Source organism: Haliaeetus leucocephalus, unplaced genomic scaffold (genome assembly GCF_000737465.1).
Source record: "Haliaeetus leucocephalus isolate CR32 unplaced genomic scaffold, Haliaeetus_leucocephalus-4.0 Scaffold262, whole genome shotgun sequence".
NCBI lineage: Eukaryota > Metazoa > Chordata > Aves > Accipitriformes > Accipitridae > Haliaeetus > Haliaeetus leucocephalus.
Genome location: NW_010972698.1, coordinates 11472859 through 11495565, shown reverse-complemented (window position 1 = coordinate 11495565; position 22707 = coordinate 11472859). Strand labels below are relative to the sequence as shown.

At 46.7% G+C, this 22707-nt stretch overlaps 1 protein-coding gene across 7 annotated transcripts; it reads right to left on the bottom strand.

Annotated features, from left to right (window-relative positions):
* Positions 1–3631: 3631 nt before the first annotated feature.
* Positions 3632–22673, bottom strand: TMLHE (trimethyllysine hydroxylase, epsilon). Of its 7 annotated transcripts, none has more exons than XR_774467.1 (10): positions 19579–20795; positions 19222–19319; positions 16122–16311; positions 14465–14641; positions 13411–13690; positions 12150–12269; positions 8734–8970; positions 7875–8013; positions 7249–7415; positions 6614–6696 (listed from the first exon to the last, which is right to left on the bottom strand). XR_774467.1 is itself a non-coding variant. In XM_010569100.1 (9 exons), the coding sequence occupies exons 2-9, from the start codon at positions 20877–20879 to the stop codon at positions 6565–6567; spliced, it is 1284 nt and encodes a 427-aa protein (XP_010567402.1). In that variant the 5' UTR covers positions 20880–20926; positions 22152–22673; the 3' UTR covers positions 3632–6564. The 7 variants fall into 7 exon arrangements, 5 of the variants coding, with proteins under 5 accessions (XP_010567402.1, XP_010567401.1, XP_010567403.1 ...); XR_774466.1 differs by having other exon boundaries at positions 6634–6696; positions 7241–7415; XM_010569100.1 differs by lacking the exons at positions 7249–7415; positions 19222–19319; positions 19579–20795 and adding exons at positions 20871–20926; positions 22152–22673 and having other exon boundaries at positions 3632–6696.
* Between the last annotated feature and the right edge of the window lie 34 nt (positions 22674–22707).

The window sequence follows — 22707 nt, the reverse complement described above, 5'->3', positions numbered from 1 at the left end:
TAACTTTCCGTTCCTTTTGCACACAGAAAAGCACCACAACCCCCTTTACTTCTCTTCCCTAGGGAAAGCTTTGAGGCTGATTTTATGGACCACAATTCATCAACACACTCATGGGAAAAGACTGCCATTTTATTACCTAATTGCCTTCAAATCCTCTTCACCTGGAGCTGCATTAAAGGAAAAGTATTTGTTTACAATATCCAGAAAGATACACACAATGACTGCAAATATGTGGAAAGGACATAGAAATAAAATTAAAATCTTGTGGAAATCAAGATTAAACCTGAAAACTGGAGGAAAAAGCTTACATGCATCCTTTATCCAGGTGATCTGCTGCAAACTTGCTGATGCAAAGCCTTGTCAAGGGCTGTCCCCATGCCCAGAGTGGCTTCAGGCTGTGTTTAGAGAGCTCATCCAAGGGGAGCACATCAGCTTTTCCAGATGAGCTAAGTTATTAGTCCTCAAGGGCTTGGATATATATATTCTTGTCATTCAAAATATACTCATTTCTTCCTTCCCTAAACTTATGCAGGGAATAGTTTTGCCCCTTCTTGCATGTCGCTGAGCATAAAGCGTCACCATCTGTGACTCCTGTGTTTTACATTAATATGCACATCAGCAAAATACAAACCTCTAAATAGTACAAATGCTTGCAGATGGAGAGCAGGCAGTAATCAGCAATGCATGTAACACCCCCCTCTATCTGCTCTCTGGAGGGACCAGAACAAACGTGCTGGTTGATAGATGCTTTCCCCTGAAAAATGAGTTTTCTGCATAACCAATGTTTTAACAGAAGGATTTTGATGCAGGAGAAAGGGCTAACACCCCTTTTCCTGTGTTCAGCCAGATTCCTTGTGCTCTGTGCCTCTCACAAGTGTCTTTTTTTGACTCTTTTGACACTGAAGTCTGACTCAGCAAATGCCAATAGTGAAACTTCTCCTTACCTTTCACCAGGGCTTATGTATGTGCATTTAAAAGTGTCTTTAACCGGTGCTAGATGGGGATTGTTTCTTTAAACACACAATATTTTCTCAGAATGTAACTCTGACTTTGGGGAATCTTTATTCTCTCTTTATTTCATATCTTCTCTTCTGCGTTAGCAGTCTTTCAGCTCTTACTGCCTTACAGCTTCTGCTTTCCGCCTTTCCAGTGTTTTCAAGCCCGAATTCTTCATCAAAATATTAGTTAGAATTCCCTGCTGGTATTTCCCTGGGGTGCGATGCTACAAGCACTGCAGAGACGGGAGTGATCTGCCCCGGGGGGTCCAAACAGGAGTTTCTGAGCTGGTTTTGCCTTCAGTTTTTTTCAGTAAAATAATAAAATTCCCTGCCTGTGAAACATTTTGAGGTTTGGCTGTTCTGAGAAATCAAACTGTTTTGGAGCAACAGGTTTTGTGGTGATCCCTAGTGGCTGTTTTCACATAAACCCCCCCTTTTTGTCCCTTTTTTGCCTCTTTGTGCTGGAGGGCAGAGCGGAGCAGAGGGTGCTCTGCCAGCCCTGTCTCCCCAAGCCCCTTCAGCCCCACGGCTGCTGTGCCCAGCCCTAAACCCTTTAGAGATGCTCTAAGGGATTAATTAACCACAAGTCAATTGTACATGCCTGGTAGATGGGTTGGTGTGAAATAACAGGAGAGTAATTAATCACTTGGAAAATCTCGGACTGGTGCTATAATCACCACTCCTATGAGTTTGTTGAGGTTTTCCCTTTATTTCACTAGATCTATTGGAAGTTATTAAAGGGGGACTAGGTGACAATTTGCTTCTCTCCCTCATCCAATATATTTATCCCCGTTACATTCCCGAGGCTCGAAGTGCTACGATGATACAGTTAATGAACAGTAACGAACTGGAAATGGGTACTTCCCATTAGTGGTGTAGCAACATCTGTCAATGAATACATAATTTCTCTGGCTAATGACTAAGGAAGTCTGAAATTCAAACAGAAAAAGGTGAGGAGAAAAGAGACACTGGGTAAAATTAGCAGACGTCAACTCAAACCAGAGATGTCTGTGTTGCTGCAAATTATTTAAGAAAAGCAGGAGGTGTAACAAAGAGTTTCCAGGAGAGTTTGTTACTGTGAGGTCTGCTGTGTGGTCTGCACATTACCTTTAAAGTTTCACGTGCTATCGACAGCAGTCCACTCTTCCTGCACATCTCTGAGGTTAATCACAAGGAAATTCGCTTGCACCATCTGTCTTTCCTTCAAATTGTGATACTTGCCACATATTAATTTGCTTCTGCCTTGTTTTTCTGTAAATTCATATTGCCCCATTTCCATAGCAAAACTGTTCGTGTCTCTCTGATCCTCACAGTTCACGTTTGAACTGAGGTTTTTAATTAAGTTAGTAATTAACTTTAGGTAATACATTTTTAGTTAACTTAGCTGAAGGACCCTATTAAAATAGCTTCTATGTTTCCCAGTAGCCAAAAAGGAAAGAAATTAGGAGTAAAGCTAAAAAATGTAAATACTTTTCAGCCTAGCTAAGAATAATTTCAGTAGAGTAAGTGCAGAATTAAAACTTTTTTTTATGTAAGAAAAGGCTTTTATTCACTACACATAGATTGTAGCTGAGGGAAGCATGGATCAAACAGTTGCAAGAACAATACATACATTCTTTTTCCTTTTTTGGTAGCCTCTATCAAACTATTCTTTGCTGGGTCAAAAGCAGCTTATTTCTTTTTTATGCAAGCCCTGTGAGGAGCGAAAGGCTCCTCGCTGCACTGAGGGGACCAAGGGAGGGATGCACCAAAAGATGAAACAGAGCAATCCTGAGACCTGTGGTTGAGCAGGGGGCTCTGGAGCACACTGGGAGGAAAACAGAAAGCTCTAGGTCATACTGGATGAAAAATGGGGGTTCCTAATAGGAGCAGCAGGTAAGGGGGGGATCTGGTTTCACTGAAGGACTGAGGACTCTGGGGAGCACCAAAAGCTGAATGATGGGCTGTACTGCACACCCAAGAGGAAGGGGAGCAGTCCCAAGGGGACAAAAGGGAATCCTGCGGAGACAAGACACCAAATAGAGGGATGCTGGGAGGCACTGGATGGCAAATGGGGCAGTCTGGAGCAGACCAGAGGGCAAGTGGAAGTTAGGGAGAAATGGCCCCCGGTAGCAAAAGGGACCAAACTGGGACCTGGGACATACGTAGATGGGAACCAAGGACCCCAGGGTACACGCTGCCCTCCAAGAGCCCTCATGTAGCTCCTTTCCTCTCTGGGTGCCATCAGATTAGCTCTGTTTGCCCTCAGATTGCACGTAGCTCAGCTTCCTTCCTGCCCCACTTGCCTTCAAATCACCTCTGTTTTTCCCCATGCACCCTCAGATCACCTCCGCTGCACTCTCAGATTCCTTCCATGTCCCCTCACATCATCTCCATTCCGCCCTCCACCCTTTTTTGTCATATCCTGCAGCTCTTTAAAAGTGTTCATAGTCATACAGGCTTTTGAACAGCAGCTCCTGGGGTTCCTCAGAAGAAATGGATATAGCACAGCAGAACAAACAGAACCAGCACCGCTGCTAGCCCTAAAGCCACATAGGGATGGGACTTGTCATTGACTTTTTGATATTAATTTCTTGCATCTTCTGCCATCGTGTGGCCAGTGAACGAATGAACAACTCAACGGCAATGCATTCGTTTACTGCTCCTCATGTTTATTCCACCTTCGATGGGTAATACAGACTTATTTTCAAGTTTGTGATTGCTTGAAATATATATTTTGTTAAGCTGACCACTTTATAAATCATTTATTTGAAGACTCGATTTCTTAGTTTTAGAAAATGTCTTAAACACATATATTGGATCACCAGCATAGGGGGAAGGAGAAGGAAGCGGTTCATTTATTGGCTGAAAGAATTGAAAAAGCTTGATTACAAAACCTGATACAGTATCATTACAGCAAACAGAACCTGTTCTGTAACATGGCACAACAAACACCCACATGAGACAGATGGCAACTGCCAAGAAGTCATGTCCCTTCAAATAAAGTTTTGATGCTCACAAGCTGCTTAGGAAGAATTTAGCCCTCTTGGGAAGTGGGGAGAGGTGAAGCACCAGATTTAAACAAAGCTCCCTCCACTCCACATTTTATTGTTAGGGTGGCTAAATTCATAGGTATTACTCAAATGAAGAAATGTGTTTCTTCTACATTCACCAGGAACAATTTTCCCCACAACAGATTACACAATCATCTTGAGGAGCCCGTTGGCTTGGAGTTGGCTCATAAGAGGTTGGTGTCTGAAGACCACAGCCCTTCGCAGCAACAGCCACAGCAGGAGGCAGAGCTACAGTCACCACATTCCTTGTCAGAAAGGCACCTATGTCACAACAATCTGTCATCAAAACACTTTGGTCAGTTCTCCCTTGTGCTAGCCATAGTCCTGCATGCTCCAGCTCAGGGTAGCGGCAGATTTTCAGCTTGCAGCTGATAAAAGACAGAGGTCGCCTGAGCAAGGGAAGGTAAAGCTGATCTCATTGACTAATGGAAGGTTTCCACATTACCCAAGCTCTTTCCCTCATATCCTGGGGGCACAGGGAGGCAAAAAGAACTCAGGAACCCTTGATACCCTCAAATAATTTGAAAGAGGGCTCCACTGCTCCAAGGGTTTCAAATACTGATCAGGGTCCTTTGTCCCCTCCTTTGTCAACTAACACAGAGACTGGCTTTTGTCACCTCTTCCCCCATGCTCCAGGCCACGGTTTCACCCAGAAGCCAACCCCAGAGCATTGGAGCTGGGCTGCGTGAGGGACAGTGTATGTAACTGGTTTGCTATTTCAACACGATTAACGAATATTTGTAAAATTTCAGATCTAAGTCATGCTGGTGTAACTGGCACCTAAGGAAAACCTATGAACAAAATGCCTGATAAAGAAGGTAACAGAATGTATGCTGCAGGCTGCTCAAGGAATTCAGTGACTCAGCCTAGAGGAAAATTCAAGTTCCTGCCTGTGTCCGGGGCTGCTGTTCACAGGCCCTGTGAGACATACCTGACAGAAGCCAGCTCACTTCAAGCTTGTATTACCTGCCACCATTGCTGATGTTTCACTTCCTCACATATCCTCTGATCAACAGCTTCCTGCCAAGCCTTCACTCAGAAACCCCTTTCAACTCCTGATGACTGCAGTAGTGGCTCACCGCAGACGGGAAATACTGCAAAAAGACGGCATCAGGTAGCTCAGTCCACATGAAGAGAAGCTTTCAAGAGTGTCTCTTAACACCAGGATCTATATATTCAGTATTTAGAATAAATGAGGGCAGCAAGTTTAGCACAGATGCATCTGCGCTCCACTTGTACCTTGGACACAAGAGCATCTTGCTTGCACAGGAAAGCCAGGAGTGAAAGGGACCAGCCCTGTTTTAAGGTCTAGCCAGAGCAGAGTGAACACTCCCAAATATAAGGAAGAATGAAAAATAAACAAATCCTAAAAATCTTCTCTTGGTTCTAAAATTCCAATGTTTCTAATAAAGATGGGATTTTCTTTTGTTCTTATACTGTGGCCCTTCAATGCGCCAGACTCCAATTTATCCTCCCACCTACCAGGAGCTGAAAGGCACCTCGGTGTTCATTACCTTCATATGCAGAAGAAGGTGGTGAAAAAAAAAAAAAACCAAAAAACAAACCAATGGTCAGCCTCATCCATCAGCCAGTGTAATGATGACCTAACAAAAATTCCTTCTTCAGAAAAGATGAAAGAGCAGGCACAGTGGGAAATTAGTCAGCAAATACTGTAGCTGCTGAGCCTTCGCCCTTCATACAAGCACAGCGCAACAGGCAGAAAGAACACAAGCATTACATTACTGTAAGTCAAGGAAACGTGAGAAGTACAACCCTCGTCTAACACAGTCATCTCTCCTTCTCAACATGCAGATCTTGCTACTTCCTCCTTTCCTTCTAACCCAAGCCTTTTCAGAAATACCCTAACTGTACCAGGTTCTCTTTCCAGGCCATCTCTCAAGCAGCATGGCTTGTATCAGTGACTGTTACGGGGATATGGAGTGTGTTTAAGAAGGAAGAAGTCACTGAAATACGCCAACAGCCCTCAGTTTGAGTAGTGGCATTTTCATCAAATAGGGACCACAGACTTTTGTTTTCTCTAGAAGGCATAAAGTCCAGCCTGGGGTGAGACAAGACCCCAGAGATTTCCATTCTGCTCTGCTAAAAACACCCTAGAACTGCCAGCTGACAAAAAGGCTAACCAACAGGGAAAAATGCAAAGATTTCAGATCCTGAAGGCACTTGACTGGAGGAGCACTTCACATGAATAGGTGCTGGGAGCACTTCCCGTGGTGCGATTAACCCTCACTCAGCAGAGCTGAGACAGACTGGCTGGCTGGAAAGACCAGGCTGGGTGCACAGACAGCAAGAGCTGACCATGCTCAAAGACAGAATATGGTCCCATAAAGCTCCCATAACCTTTGGCTTCCACCTGCTCTCTCTCCTGAGCAGGCACCGAGAACCACTTGGAGAGGGTGGAGGTGTCTGAGGTATGTGCAACATCTTCGGCGTGGTGACACAGCACCACGGTGGTGCTGGAGGTCTGACTGCCTCTCCACAGAGGATGGTCTGGGCTAAGCTTGGAGTCCCAGCAAGCGTGCGGTGTTCAGCACATCATCTCTCGTCAGGTAGCAGCCACAGAGCTGGCGGTACCCTGTGAATGCTTCCCGTCCGTGCAGGACACGCCAGTTATCTATGAACAGTGCCTGCAGGCAAAGAGAAAAGGCCATCAAAAGAAGGGCAACCACCACAGCCAGGGTCAGGAACCTCTGACAGGACAGGTCCTGGAGCCAGAGATCCCTAGAGACTGGAACAGCAAGTAAGGGTATGCCACGGTGGGCATGACCGTTCCTGTTCAACACTGTCAGAGACAGCACGTGAGACTATAGCCAGATGCTTCATGTGATCTAGCACAGCTGTTTTACCTGAAGCCAGCAGTTCTGCTCTGCTGCTAACTACAAGTTAAAACGTGACAGCTAGCAAAGCACAGAAATACATTCTGGGCTGTTTCTTTGCTTGTTTACTGGAAAGGTTGGGCAATAGTTCAACAGCAACAGAAACTGGCCATCTTCTTCCTCTATGGTGTCACTTCCCCCCCAGGCATCCTTGGGAACAGAGAGGTGTGGGGGCTCTGATAAGCTCATCTTCCCTGCTGGTGCCTTTCATTTTTGGGGCCTTGGGCTCAGGCTGAATCTAGACCCTGTAGGAACAAAACCACTTCAAGCAGGCACAGTCGAAGAAGCCATGCACTGTAATACCTTCAACTCTACAACTGTGGCTCTAGCTCTTCAAGCTCCTCCAAAGCTGCACCCAGCATCAGCCTTTCAAACACAGGGCAGAGCTTTTTCCTTTCAGTACCAAGGTGTGCTAAGGCACCTTAGCCCTTTCTGGGACAGTGAAGAAAGCCTAGGTCTCCTGTGATTCTCTGGCAATGTAAAGATTCAGAAACAACCTCAGAAGAGAACTAAATTCAGCTTCTCACACCTTTATATTTCCATCAAAATAAAATTTTCTTCTGGAAGAAGTTAGAGGCTGAACATTGTTTCCCAGCCTCTCTGCTTCTGAGGGTCCTCATTTCAGTGACTAGAAAGATCTTCCTCCTCTCCCTCAGTCGGGACTAACTTTCCTCTGAGGCAGAGTTTGAATTAAACATTTCTGCCATATCTGGAAGCTTGTATTCTTTCAGGACAGTAGGAACACACACACAACAGATGCCAGTACTGTAATACAGGGCACCTTAAAGCAGCTGTAAACAGGAAAACTGCAGCATATGGAGCTTGCCTGAAGCATTTACCTTAGTGACAATAAGCCTGCACATCCAAAGGAGCACCCTGCCACCCTCCCTGTACCAAACAGACACGAGCCTCCCAACGTCAAGTCCTACCTTGCCCGGCTTCAGTTTGACCCACAGTTCATTTTCTGGTCTCCTGAGCTCTGTGGTGAGTGTGCGGTGAGCAGCGTACCAGCGATGCACAACATCATAAGGCACAGTGTTGATGACAGCACGATCATAGTTATTGTATCTAGAAGTGAAGAAGAGATAAGAGACTGCCCGCATGGCTCCACAAGCACAGCCAGGTATTTCTAAAGGGAACCTCAGGAGCTTGTAGGATTAGTCAGTATTTAAAAGAGGCTACAGAAATGACTAGGGAGGATATGCTGCAAGTGCAGGACTTTCAGGAGAAGACACAACACTGGGAGCAAGGAGGAGTTTACTGTCAAGTGTAAAACTGTTCTTGCTGGTTTTCCATAGAAGGATGCGCCACAGCAATGGGCAAGACTGAGGGTTGTTCAGAATAAAAGTGCAAAGCAGTGCTGGACAGCCTCCTGCAGTAAGCCAACCTGCAGTTTCAGAAAGCAGCCCACATTCCTTTGGAAGGGGACCAGCCTGTGCTCTCCCTGTTTCCTGTATGCCAGGCTAGTTTCTAGAGGTTTTTTCAGACAAGGGCTGAATTCTACTGCTTCTCAAATGAAGCGAGATGAGGGAATGGAGCCAAAGGGAGGATGACAGGAGTGAAAAACCAAAGCTCAGCATTGACACCCATCTTTGTATCAGTGGTTCTGACACTTCCTCTAAAGCAACAATGCATAGCCCAGGAGGAAACGCAGGATGTTTCTGTGGTTTCACCCCTGCCCCTCAAACATACGTTGGTTTTCAGGTTATAATGTCTTCTGGAAAACCACTACCATCTGCCACAATTCCCTCTCCTCCCCATAAGCAAGAGGCCTCACGTTGGTGTTACCTGATAAGATAAAGCTCATTGTTCCAGGGATAGACATTGAGAACCGGCCCAACTCCGATCATGTGGTTGTGACAGTCTCCCACGTTCTCAACATACTCGTGCTTCAATGGCACCTTGCTGAGCAGCTCAAATTGATCAGGGGCTTGCCGGAGAACCTGCTCTGCCGCATAGAAACCATCCACCAGCAGCGTCCGCCCGCCCGTGCCCTCATGCTTCAGGCAGTGAAACACTTGGATGCTGCATGAATGAGAGAATCCAGAGCACAAGAGAAAAGACCTTTTTGGCTGCCTGTCCCGTGGTCAGAAAGTGTTCCCCACAGACCCAGTCAGATGTAGATGTATGCACCACCCTTCTCGTTTTACTAAGACCTGCCCGGGAATGGAGACAGACCAGCAAGAAATGACTGTACCTGCCATTTCTTCAGGCCTAATCTCACACATTTTGCTTTCTGAGAAGGTTAACTGCCTGTGCTGCCTCCCAAATCAAATGACATGAGTCTGGGAGACTTCAAGTGGTGTAGGGTCAGGCCTGTGTCGCCCAAAGGCCATCCAGGCAGCAGGATGCAGAGGTTCAAAAGCATAAAACTAACTTCCCCAGAACATCTCAGAACATGAGGACAGTTAAAGAAATGCTGGTTGTACTGCTGAGGTCTCTAGGAACTGCAAGGGGAGTCCAGGGTGACTGTCACTCAAAGGCATGTACATCACAGTCTCCCACAAGCAGTCAAAAGTCCCTCAACGCAACACACTAAAGACCCTTTGGAAAGCCTGGAGCAGGAGTCCCCAGTGAGCAGCTCGCCTACAGCGACACCCCCTCTCTAGTAGGAAGCCATCTAGCTCAGCTTTTGTCCTTCTATTACTCCTCTGAAGCTTCTCTTCCTTCATCCAAGCAAGGCAGTCATTGTACGGTTAGGAACAAATACCCAGGAGCTGCCTCGAGCCACCTACTCCCAATTTTCAGTGTACCAACTTCACTCCTTAGAAAATTAACTGTGACCTTTGGGGAAAGCCTTTATCTTCTCCCTTCAGGGCCTCTTAAGCCACAGCAAGTGATGTGGCAGGACATTCCAGCTCCGCTCTCACCAGCACCTTTTCACCCGGGTGCTCTAACCACCTTTCTACCCACAACAGTTTCAGGGTAGTTTTACAAGGTCAGCCCACAAGCGCTGGAGCAAAGGACACTCTGTGCCTCAAAGGCAACAACCCCTCCTGCAGCTCAGGGCACTGACGATGCCTCTTCCGAGGGCAGGCTCTTTGCTACCTGATGAGTGAGATAACGCTGCAGTCTTTCCCATAGCTTGGGGAGTTTCTATCCTCTACCCTTTGCAATAATTTAACTCGAGAACTGTCAGATTTGGCTGATTTCAGCCAAAGCAGTGAGGGAAAGCAGACATTCAAATGAACACATCTTTCTTGAAAAACACCTCATTTCATTTAGAAGCAGGTCAAAGACTGTTTCAAGTGTTTTGGAAGCAAGTCTGAAACAGCCTGGGAAGAAGGGATTTCTGGCAGAGATGGGGGCCAGGAAAGCCAGAAATTCATGTTCTTCCTGCACAACTATGGTTTTGCAGAATTGCAAGCATTAATGGTTAGCCCTACTAATTTAGCCCATGCTGTCATTGCTTGAGATACTTCAGTTGGCTGCAGATGAGAATACACCTACCTGAAGGGAAACCTTCCAAGTAGAAAAGAAAGGTATAAAAATAGCTAATGAGCTCTATAATTCTGGCACCCAGCAGTTTAATCAAATCTCTTTTGTAGGCTGAAGTTCTGATTACTAATTACTTTTTTTATTTTATTTTGGAGAAGATTTTGTAAGCTCCTAAAACAAGTCAGCCAAGCAGGTAACACTGTGCAGGTCACCAAAGCACATGGGTTCTGCAATCAGCTGTTCACTGAAAACAGGGAAGCCAACTAGATGTGGCTTGAAGTGTGTGGTAGGACCTATGCTTTACACATATACTTCTAGCTCCACAGAGCACAAAATCCACTTATTTTGCTCCTGACACCGAGCTGCTTCAAAACGAATGCTACCACCCAAAAGCTTCCTGCCTTGGCTGGACCCAGACAACAGTGCTCAGGGTGCCACTTGGGTAACTCTACCTCTCCTGGTCTGAAGAGCTGCTCTGAAAATTCACATGCAGCCAACAGATCTCACCCCTTAGTCCTCCTCTGCTTTTACAGCTCTGCACCGCGGACCTTTCCCATTAAGATGTTTAGCAAGTTAACAGCCTCACTTGGGAAGAGCTAATCCTGCCCTAGGGCAGGAGGTGTGGACTGGATGACTTCTCTTTGCAGCCCTAGTTCCATAAGAGATCACAGTACTTCCATCCGCTCTCCCTCAGGCCATTTCCTGATGATTCCTCTCTTGATTGAGATGAAAGCAGACAAAAAAAAAAAGCTAGAAATTAAGCCTAAGTCTCTTGCACTTCACTGTGAACCATGATCAGGGCTGCTGCCTTTGCTGCTGCCTTTCCTTCTCCAGCTGTGTATAAAACTCACAGCCCAGAGGCTATATCAGAAAAGCAGTTTACAAACTAGCATTTGGGAAACAATGCTGTAGCTGCAAACTCCTTTTAAAAGCACAGACAGTTGTGAACTTCGAAGGGCTGGGGAAGCCTGCCTTCTGACTGCCTACAGGGCTGCACCACTGCCAAAATGCAAACCCCAACCTGTTTGAACTGAAGCAGAGTGACTGCACAGAGCATACATGAGCACAGCACGTATGTCAGTTACCACTCGCACAGCTTGGGAGGGCAGAGACAGCTACTGCAGGCTGTGCCAAGGCAAGCTGTTCTCCCTCCTTCCCCGGAGGCTATCGCTAACAGAGCTCAGCCAGCAAAAGAGACAGGGCTGGTGTGGGCAAAGAGGGCTTGCCCCAGGTCAGCAGGATTAAGTCAAAGCAAACTTTTGCAGCAACTCTGTACAACAGCTGATAAGGGGCACTTGCTGCAGGAGGAGCTGAGCCTTGCCAGATGTACTCAAAAGACAAATCAACTGCTCATTTCTGAGAGGCTGAATGCTGTGAATCACTTCGGAGACAGAAAGGGTGATTTCAGAAGAGACTGTCAGATAAGCTTCAGGGTAGCACAGAACAACTACAGCGCTGAGCCTTCTTTGTCACTGCAAAGACTACTTGAACCACAGCAACACCAAGCAGCAGCCAGCTATCTAACAGCTAAGTCCTTCACTGCCTGCACTTTGGAAGGCCCAGAAGTTTCAAGCATAGGAAAAATTGGTCTACTGACTACCCCACCCCACAGGTATCAGACAGGACCCAGAACTGCTGTGTGACTAGAAGTACATCCCATCAGCAGCAGTGGAGAGACAATGAAGCCCGTGCCGCTAGAAACGTCATGACTGTGAATCACTCCTGCCTTCTGCACTGTGCATCTGTGAACCAGCAAAAGCACTTACCCGCAGGGCTCCTGGAAGTAGGTTGTGTCGGTGTGACGATCCAGAGCCAGCTTGGTGTAGGCGGTGTCTCCCCGAGAAAAGTCAGAGGTAAAGTACCACATTCTACCATAAATGGTCTCCCTGCAAAAGAGGTGGGCAGTTATCACAAAGCGCTGTGGGGATCAGTGTCATGGTAAAGCAGATCCTCTCTTGCATTTGAGGTTACTTCCCTCCATCCTATGTACAGAGTAAATTAAAAGTAGAACAACTTAACAAAATTCACATTGTCAAGAGATGGTGCTTCTTATGCCTCCTCTAGTATTCAATTTCTCTCTTTCCTGCCTGAGAAGACTGACAACATTGAGTCTTGCTTCCCCTCCACAAACACAGATCTTCTTGCCATACCAAACATCAGCTCCAGTCAAATCAAGGAAGCCACTGAGTGACAGGAGGAGTTGCTAGAGAGCAGCTAGCCCTTGCTTGTACCCACTGTAGGGTTACCTAATAATCCCATTTCTTCTTCTTAAGATGCTGCATTATCACCCACCTCCCCTCTACAATGTACATGGAAGGGAGCAGACAGAAGGCAAGGACAAACAGTACTCAGGGGCTACAGGGCGAGGGTACCCCAAGAAAAAAGTTGGGTGGATATTCCTTGGAGCCCCTCATCTCTATTTGGTGTGATTATTCATTAAAAGAAATCTCTCCTCTACCAATGGCCCAAGGCAAGTTAAACTGTTTCTGTAGCTTGGATAAAACTTGAAACTCAAACCCTGGCTTGCCATGCTGCTGGTGCGTTTTAAACAAACACAGAAGAAACATTTCTCAATATTTTTCTTTAGCGAGAGCTACAAATTGTTTTTGATCTCCCTGGCTCCCAGGGCCAGGGTTGCACTCCTAACCTTTCAAGTCATAACAGGAAATGTCTCTCCTTGCAAAGCTCTAGTCTTCTCAGACAGGCTATTTCCTTCAGTCACTCCTCTCTGTGCACAGTCCCGCTATCACAAAAGTCACCCTATGCTCCCGAGGCAGCTCCATAACCTAGCAACTCCAGGCTCTGCCTTAAAAAGAGGTCAGATCCCACACTGCAATACTCCCTCTCCATCAGTTCAAGTGGAATGGCCAGAGGCTGTAGAAGACCCAGACCTTTTGTTTGCAAACCAGGCCATACTGCACAACATATAGGATAAGACGCAGCACGTTTCCAAACAAAAATAACAGTCTATCCTTCACAGCTCCTCTACAAAGCTGTCAGTGGCCTTCCCAGGGCAGTCCTAGTTACCTGATTAAGCTGACCCTTTCCGCTAAGATTTCTGTGTCCTCTTTGGTGGGAGTGACATTCTCTACAAAAGCAATTCCATATAACAAGAAGTTTTGCAGGAACTCTTTCAGTCCCTCGTCTGTCTCCAGGAAACTCCGGCAGTCAACGGATGGGACCTGGGCTTGGCGGTAGATTTCTGCATTCCAGAGAATCCGTGGGTGCATGACCTGCTGCTTCTGCCCCTCGTAGCTGTTCTTCACCAGCCACTCCAGCCCATACCGCGTCACGTGCCCATCCGGCCCTTTGACAAGGGAGAAGAGTCACAGTCACCACAAGCGCACTGAACAGCCTGAGATAGCGGTCAGTGCAACTACCGGTCTAGGACACCTTTTAATTTTGTCTGGTGACAGACTCTTTACACCCTGAAGCCATCCAAAATATTATCTGGCTAAGGCCACAGGTCCTAAAAACATTATTGTTACTGCAATAACTCTAAATTCAGAGCAAAGTGTTTCAACTTCAGTGGTTTTGTTCTCTATTGATAGGACTCCAAGGAGAAGTAAAGCACTGAAGACAAACCCCTAAATAAAGGTGAGCTACAACAAAAGGAAGAAAGCAGCTGGGAAGCTGAGGAGAAAGGACAGAAAATGTGAATTCTCATCAGGGATACCAGCTCAAACAGGACAGGGTAAGAAAAAGAAAACCAACCATTTCTTTGACTGATCTGTTCACTATCTGCATTGCTGCTGTGTTCAAACAAATCAATAAAATACCCAGACACTGAAGATACACAACACATCTCTACCCAAAAAGGGCTGGGGGGTGGGGGGAGGTGGGGGGTAGGGAGAAAAACAGACACAAATTTAAGACTGAGGCATGTTTACAGTAAGTGCTGCTCAGAAGAGCAGTGTTTAAAATTAGCTTACAGCTAAATCTCTTCCCAAAACAGCCACTGATTTAGAGATAAGAGTACCCTCTCCCAGCAAACCTAAGAGTGGGATCCATCAACAAGGCTCCCTCCAAGCAGGGCTGGCGGTCCGTAAAACACACAGGGTCCAGTCACTTTGCTACTTACATGTGAGGAAGAGCGTGGTCTCATCCACTCGGACAGCCTTGGGTTTGATTCCCAGGTCCACGCTTGCTGTGTCCAAGCTGCGCTGGTTCGTCTTGGCATTGTAGCAGGAAGCTGAGCGGCAGTGGTCTCGCAGCCATACGAAATCGAAGCGCATCAACGTGTTCGCATACCTGAGCTCTGCAAAGAAGGACAGGCTCAAAAGATGCACTGGTGTGAACAGCGAGAAAAAACAAAGCCAAGAACCAAAGCTGAGAGTCCATAAGCTATGATCCCACTTATAGGGGATGCGGAGGCTGTTAGACTTAGCACCTCTATGTAAATTAAGCTAGCTCGTCACATGATGAAGACCAGGAAGAATATCTTCACAGGAGGCCTGGCCGTCAGTGATCTCACCATGGTCTCCCTTCTCTCCAAGCCTACAGGCAGTCTCTTCCTGCAACAGGAAGGAGCATGGCTAACAAACATGCTGGTCACATACATCTATCATCTCTCTTCAACAAGTAGGAAATTCAGAGCTGTACAGCAACTGCTGTACATAACAAGGTTGTAAACGCCACCACAGGAATACAGGTCAGAGTCAAGCAAATAATCACACCAACGTCTGAACTATACAAACATTACAGACAACACCAAGACCTTGATGCAAAGCTTTGATACCCATTTAGCATTACAATAACACCTCTCCTCCTTATTCCATCCTGGGACAGCTTAGGAATACTCAAAGCCCTTCAGAAGGGGGCCAGAGCCAGGAGAGCAACAGGAGAGCCCTTCCTGCTCTAGCCCTACTCAGTTTTGAAATCTTAGCATCTGAGGTCACTTTGCAGTGGGAAAACAGTAATATCCTTCCTTGGGGCCACTGTGTTGGATAAAGCACGGAGCAATTCCCTTTGCTTGCAAGTAACTCAGAGTACCAACATCTAACTAGCCTCAGAGGACATCACCCAGGCAGAAAAACACTAGACCAAACCAAACAGGCCATGGGGAAACATGTGCCTCAGTTACCAAGTCACCTCCAAAAACAAAAGGACAAAAATCAGCATTAGACAGCATTTATAACTGGCTTGCTGCTGTTACTTCACATTAAGACACACTCTCCTTGTGGCTTCTTTCAGCAGTCTCACAGTGAGGTACGTTTTGCATCAAAAAGGCTTTTACACCTCCCCTGCCTCCTGCTTCTCATGCCATCCAGCCCCACAGACGGGCTGCTTGCAAACCTGCTCCAACAACTGCATTTCATGCATCAGTGCTTTAAGGAAAACCTGCACAAGTGGGGGCAAGAGAGCAGGGCACACACCAAACCAGCCATCCCACTTGGAAGTCAGAGCCCCAAGCATTACAAAGAAAACAAGTGACTGACGGAGCAAGGCTCAGATGCAGTTATCGTTCAGGAATCCCTCGATTTGATTTCTGATTTAGCATTGCCTCGTTTATCATAAAAGACTTATTGCCAGCAGACAAACCTGCTCTATCCTGCCTTTGGGAATTCCGAAAGGGAACATGAAACAGACTCCAGCGTGCAGCCGTCTAATGCAGGCCATTTCAGAAGGAAAAAAAAAAAAAAAAAAAAAAATCACTCCCAGGGAACGAGGTCAGGAAAATCTCACTCCTCTCCCCAAACAGACTCAAAAGCAGGTACACACGCACCCAACACACCTACCTAGATGGTCACCGTGTAACTGCCAGGCGCACTTGAGGGACTCTGGGGCCGTGTGATGCCAGCGAGTCGCGGCAGCGAGGATGGTCCTTCTGTCACGGGGCAGCCATGGTGAGCGATGTCTAGTGCTTCCACTCAGCCGGCATGGCACCTTGAACAGACATGCCAGCCTTCTGCACCACATCCTGAGCAGCTAGGAGAGAGGGAGGAGAAAGAACAAGGTGACTCGGCTGTGCTACTGCGTCACATCCCGGTCTCAATCTCTGCGCTTTTATGCCAGGCACCCTGAGCACTTCTGAGAAAGCTGATATCATCCTCCAAAACTGTAATTTACTGACAAAAGAGGCGAGTGAGAACTAGTCCATTGAGAAGGAAGAAAAGAAGTGGGCACGATGACTGGCAGCCTGGCCAGAGAGGAGTGTCACCTACCTCGCAGGCACCATTTGGACATGAAAAATAACTAAACACAGAATTTGGAGAGTCTCGTATTAAACGCCTTCACTGCCAAGTCCAAGTACCTGACTTTTGCACTCTCCCAGTGACAATGCAATCAGGCATGCTGCCAAGCTTTTTCCAGCACCTACAATCCACGCTTATTGTTAACAACACACATATGCAGCAATCTCCACAAAATTGGGTGTTTTACCCTTGTTTAGACCAGCTGCAGTAGATACTTTTGCAGATAGCACCAACACCCTGGAGAAAGACCATGAAGTCACATGTGAAAACTGGCTGCCCTCAAAAACTGCATGTAATGGAAGCAACAGGGAATTAACTGTTAGGGAGTCAGTGAATTTTTTAAACAAACAAGCTAATCCAAACTGTGCTCATGAGCTGGAAACAGAAGGAGGAGAGACAAGGGTGTTTGTCTTATTTTGTGACCACCATAAACCACAGCAGAAAATAGTCCTGAGAAGAAACAAATGAGATCCTAGGATTTATCAGGCCAAGTAATTCCAGAAGTGACAGCTGTGTGTTCAATGCTCTTGTGCAAAATACTGGCAAAGCCTCATCTGCTGCAGGTCTTGCCCCCTCTCCAGCCTTCCTGGTTTGAATTCACCATTCCTGGACAGAACAACAGTGATCAGGGAAGTAGAGAAAAGTGACCTTGGTTAGAGAACCAAGAACTAGAGGAATCCAGCATTTAGGTCAGTTCTAGAAAAAGTATGCAAAACAGTGAGGAGGAAGAAGATCTCTATGTCTGCTGAAGGACACAGCTAGCATGGCAGAGAAACCAACTGTGGTTAATTTTAGGCTAGACATTAGAAGGCGATTTCTCTCTTCAATACAAAGAACAAGGGCAAAAACCTTAAGTTATAAGATATCAGGTCTAAACGCCCTGTCACGTTTATTAATTTCTGGACGTCAGGTCTAAACCCAGCAAGATTTTAACAGCACTTTTGTCCAAATTGCTTAGAAATGTGGTATCACTGGATAAGACACAGACTTGGAAAGCATTTCTTATCTTAGACTTCTAATTTTCCTTCATTTTCTTATCTGAAGAGTACAGGCACTGGTGCTCTGGCTGTCCAACCAGCTTCTCCACTTCATAGTTGACTCAGTGCAGAGATCTCAAAAATTGGTAATAACAATAAAATCAACAGAGGTGCCATGTTTCCAGACAACTTGCTAAGCAAGAAAAAAAATAAAATACAGCCAGCCAGCTCTAGGGGAAAAAAAAAAAAAGGAAACATTTTTATAAAGAGAACATGGTTTGAGATTAAGATGCACACTTTTCAGCCATTGAGTTTTGCAAGGTTCTTAGCCACAGTCTGTGCCCAAGTCACTGACAGCTTTAGCACTACAGAAAGATTTCAGCTCAGAAGTTTCTGATTTCTGCAGCTGCTAAAATGCTGTACTCATTCCTCAGCAGGCTGCAGGGAATCGGGCTGTCCTGCAAGTCATAGAATCCTTTAGGTTGGAGAAGACCTTTAAGATCCAGTCCAACCATTAACCTAACACTGCCAAGTCCACCACTAAACCATGTCCCAAAGCGCCACATCTACTTGTCTTTTAAATATCTCCAGGGATGGTGACTCCCCCACTTCCCTGGGCAGCCTGTTCCAATGCTTGACAACTCTTTCAGTGAAGAAATTTTTCCTAATATCCAATCTAAATCTCCCTTCGTGCAACTTGAGGCCATTTCCTCTTGTCCTGTCACTTGTTGCTTGGGAGAAGAGACTGAACCCCACCTCACTACAACCTCCTTTCAGGTGGTTGTAGAGAGCGATAAGGTCTCCCCTCAGCCTCCTTTCCTCCAGGCTAAACAACCCCAGTTCCCTCAGCTGCTCCTCATAAGACTTGTGCTCTAGACCCTCCACCGGCTTCACTGCCCTTCTCTGGACACACTCCAGCACCTCAATGTCTTTCTTGTAGTGAGGGGCACAAAACTGAACACAGCATTTGAGATGCAGACTCACCAGTGCTGAGTACAGGGGGACAATCCCTGCCCTAGTCCTGCTGGCCACACGAATTCTGATACAAGCCAGGATGCCGTTGGCCTTCTTGGCCACCTGGGCACACTGCTGGCTCATCTTCAGCTGCCTGTCGACCAACACCCCCAGGTATTTTTCCACTGGGCAGCTTTCCAGCCACTCTGCCTTCCCCAAGCCTGTAGCATTGCATGGGGTTGTTGTGACCAAGCACAGGACCCGGCACTGAGCCTTGTTGAACCCCGTACAATTGGCCTGGGACCATCGATCCCTCTGCAGAGGGATCAAGCAGATCAACATTCCCGCCCAACTTGGTGTCCTCTGCAAACTCACTGAGGGTGCACTCGATCCCCTCCTCCAGATCGTTGATAAAGATATTAAACAGAAACAGATCAGAAGCTGATGTTTCATTCCACATAGCTGGGGGGAGGCACTGGGAGCTCCTTGCTTGCTGCCTGACACCTGCAGTAACCAAGAACTCTGCTAATACAACTGACCTTGCACTTCAAACACTGCTGCAAAGCCCGTGAAACTCTTTACAGATGCTGACAGAGCTGCAACATCCTGGAAGACTCCAGCGTTCTCGCTACAGACAGAAACTGGGGCACCAGAGAACTTACATAGCCTGAGCCAGAGTTACCAGGCATCTGAAGACACACAACAATACTTACTTTTCCCTTTGGTAGTCTCCAGCCAGCCAGAGAGAATATTGGGTTTTGTAGAAATGCCAATGCTAAGTTCTGGGAGAATGCTTTACTTCCCCCACCAGCTTTGAAAATTTAGTGTAAGGCAAAAGAATTAGTCAAATTTCATATGCAAACTTAATAACTAAGTGAAGAAAATCTGCAGCTATAGAAAACGAGGAGCTGACTATGATATATATTGGCTTTACAAAGCTTAAAGAAATGACTTAACTCCCTGAACCAACCATTACGACTCACAAAGCTTAAGACTACTCTTTGAGAAAGACACCCAGGAGGGAAAACTCTGTCCAGTTTGGCTTTTGGGTATCAAGGATATCCACTAACCCAACAGCGGCAGGGGGAAAGAAGCAAGCCTGTTTGCACACACTGATATCTCCTCACACAGGACCCAAGAGTGATAGGAAAAGCTCATCTACAAATCCATTTAGAAAAAGTGGCCTCTGCCTGGAGCAGCTCCAGCTGTAGTTATCTCTTTCTGCACACGCTCCTTTTATCTCATCCTCTTCCAATATCAAAACTTACCAGAGAATAAACACAGGTAATGGTAAGTGACCCAGATATTTAATCTAATCAATGAGACCGCTTGCTTCTCTGTTGTTCTTGCTGGAAGCAGACACCACAAACAGCTCACAGAGAAGCCTTAAATTAAATCTTTCCAAGAGATACTACAAGTAAGAGGAGTTGAAAACAGAAAAACCTATATGACTAGAGAGGATTTACATTTTGCCTTTGTGTTTGTTTAATCAGAGCTAACAGCTCTCTCCTGGCTGGAATTAGTTATGTGAACAGCTAGCTCTTTCCCCCAGTCCTCCTGTTTACCTCACCTTTATGCTTCTCACCTTTACATAGTCCAGACCACATGCAGCTCACCTGGGCAGCAGTGAAATGCAGCAGCTGAGATATTTCAAGACAAAATTTCCCTTGAAATTCAAAAAGAAAGGGCAGGAGGAAAAAAGACAGTAAACTACCCTGCACGTAAATGCAAGTGGACTTTGAGAAGGGAGAGATGTTCAGTTACCAAGTCTGCCTCTCTGCTGAAGCGAGACAAAATCCCATGCAGACGTTACACGTGAATATCTTCCTATCCAAAAGTCCACTACGTGGTGGATGAAAAACAGGAGCATGCACAGAGCCCATGCTAGAAGCAACAGGGTGAACAGGAGGAACAGAGCTGCAGGTACTGGAGGGAAATGCAGAAAACTCAAATATATTGTGATTTGAGGAATTACCATAAGTCTCTTGAGAGAAAAGACAAGAGAGATGCTGTGAAAGAAGGAGGAAGGAAGACTGGGCCTCATGAGGGGCTTGTCTGTCCAGGAGACTTCCCGCCCAGCCCTTCAGCAGTTTGCCTCACTGCTGACACAAGCAGCATTTGAAGTAACTAATACTGTTTTTTAAGCTCTTTGATAAAGCGCCACAGTCCCCATTTTGAGCAAAGAAAAATACTGAGCTGGAAAAACGAGTAACCAAATAGTTTCAGCAATGAAAACATAGATGGAAGGAGAAACCACACAAATCTGTGGTCTTTAGCCAGCTTTTAGCCAAAACCTTCCAGGAACACAGTGGCATTAGGGAAGCTCCTCTGATGCCCTAACTGCTGGTGCTGCAAAACAGACCTGTTTCATCACTCTGTGACAGCATGTCCAGCCTGTTTTTCAAGCTCATTTGGCATCTGAAAAAATTTATGTGTTTTTCATTAAGTACTTCCAAACATTCAGTTGCTTACACTCACGCATCCTTTTTCATTGCTAGAAGCACCTGGCTAAAGCAAAGGTATCTGATCCATAAGAAACAGGAAAGCTTCAGAAGCACAGCAGGCCTTACACTTCAAAAAGAGAGAGAAAGAGAAAATAAATCGTTTTTCAAGGCAGCCTGAGAAAATGTCTGCAAGTCTCAGACAGGGTTCACATCCCGCTGGCCTCTTGGCTACACGTATTTAATCTGACATTTCTATCAGCTTTGGAAGATGTACCCAAACACCACACAGTGCCACTGCTTGAGCAAAGGTAACCTTTATGAAGGGAACATGGATAAAAAGAGGAGCACCGCAAAGGCTGAGACAGAGCTGCTGCCTTGAGAAGGCTGTGCCAGAGACAGGTGATCGAAGTACCCTAACCCAGGTGTCAAACCCCCGTGGCAGGCCAGGTCCCCTGGGATGGCAGGCATCTCTTTAACACAGACACTCAATTGCCAGCACAGTTAAAGGTTTAACAGCCCAAACTGAGCTAGCTTACCTATTAATTACAAAAGAAACAAAAGGCAGATCGGCTGTCCCCTGCTGAGAAAGGCTCCTGCCCTCCTCCCACCAACTACAGCAGACAACTATATTAGATCTCTGCTGTCAGGAATCAGATTCCCCTTCCAGCCCTTCCCCGCAAGGGATTTCAATTAAATTAAGGAGCTAATAAAGACATCCCAGACACTGCCAGCTTCACAGCTACTTCATTTTCCTAGAAGTAAAGGTAATTATCTGCTCACCCCATGTTTAACACCAACCACCTGACTCCAGACCCCCCTTCCCACAACCTTATCGCAGTCTCCTGTTTCCAGTTTCTTCATCTCTCTCAAGCAAAGCCTTTTCAGGCTGCACAGCTTAAGAGAAACAAGCTTTAATTCTTTTTTCCAGCAAAGCAGCCAGCACTTGTGGTATATCCCCCACAGGGACACTTATTGCAGTAAACTCCTGTTATTAAATCACTTCATTCACCCACTCTGGGTCCTGCCTTGGCAGAGAGGGGTCAGGCAGCTCTCCCAGGCAGCGAGGGGTTTGCCTTTTATTAGGGAAGGAGAGAAAACAGCTCTGCCCGCAAGCTGCCCTTGGCTGCAAGCTTTCATTCACAGACTAGTGGGATCCGAAGTCTTAAACCCTGCCTGAACTCTGGGTCAGCTAACGTTACCTGGGACGGTGCGAGCACGGGGCCGAGATGGGGGAAAAGATGGAGCGAGGCTTCAGCCGGGCTTGGGACGTTGAATGAATTATAAAGGTCTCCGCTGGCCGGTCACAGCTCTTCCCCGCTTCCTTCTCCTGGTCCCTGCACCTACCAGGCCAAAAAACGCTGCTGGAAAGCTTTTACGCATTTACTGCTGCACGGAGTTCAGGAAGCCGAGGAACCAAAGGCTCTTCAGTCAGGCTGACCTTTTAAAGACTAAAAACAAAAGAAAAAGAGCCACGTTACACACTACATTTTGAGCTCCTGGCTCCCCTCCAGCTGAGGTGAGCCCAAAAGCAGCCCCCGCACCTCCACCTCCCTTCCCCGGCTAAGCGGCACGGTGGGCTGAGGGAAGGGACGAGGACGAGACCCTGTGAGAGTACCAGGCCCGACCCCAGCAGCCAGCCCCGGTTCGGGAACCGGACGCTCCAACCGCTCCGGTGAGCTGAGGCGAGGACCACCCCCCCCGCGACCTCCACCCCTCAGGCCCCGACCCACCTCGGCAGCCCTGTCGAAGGCCAAG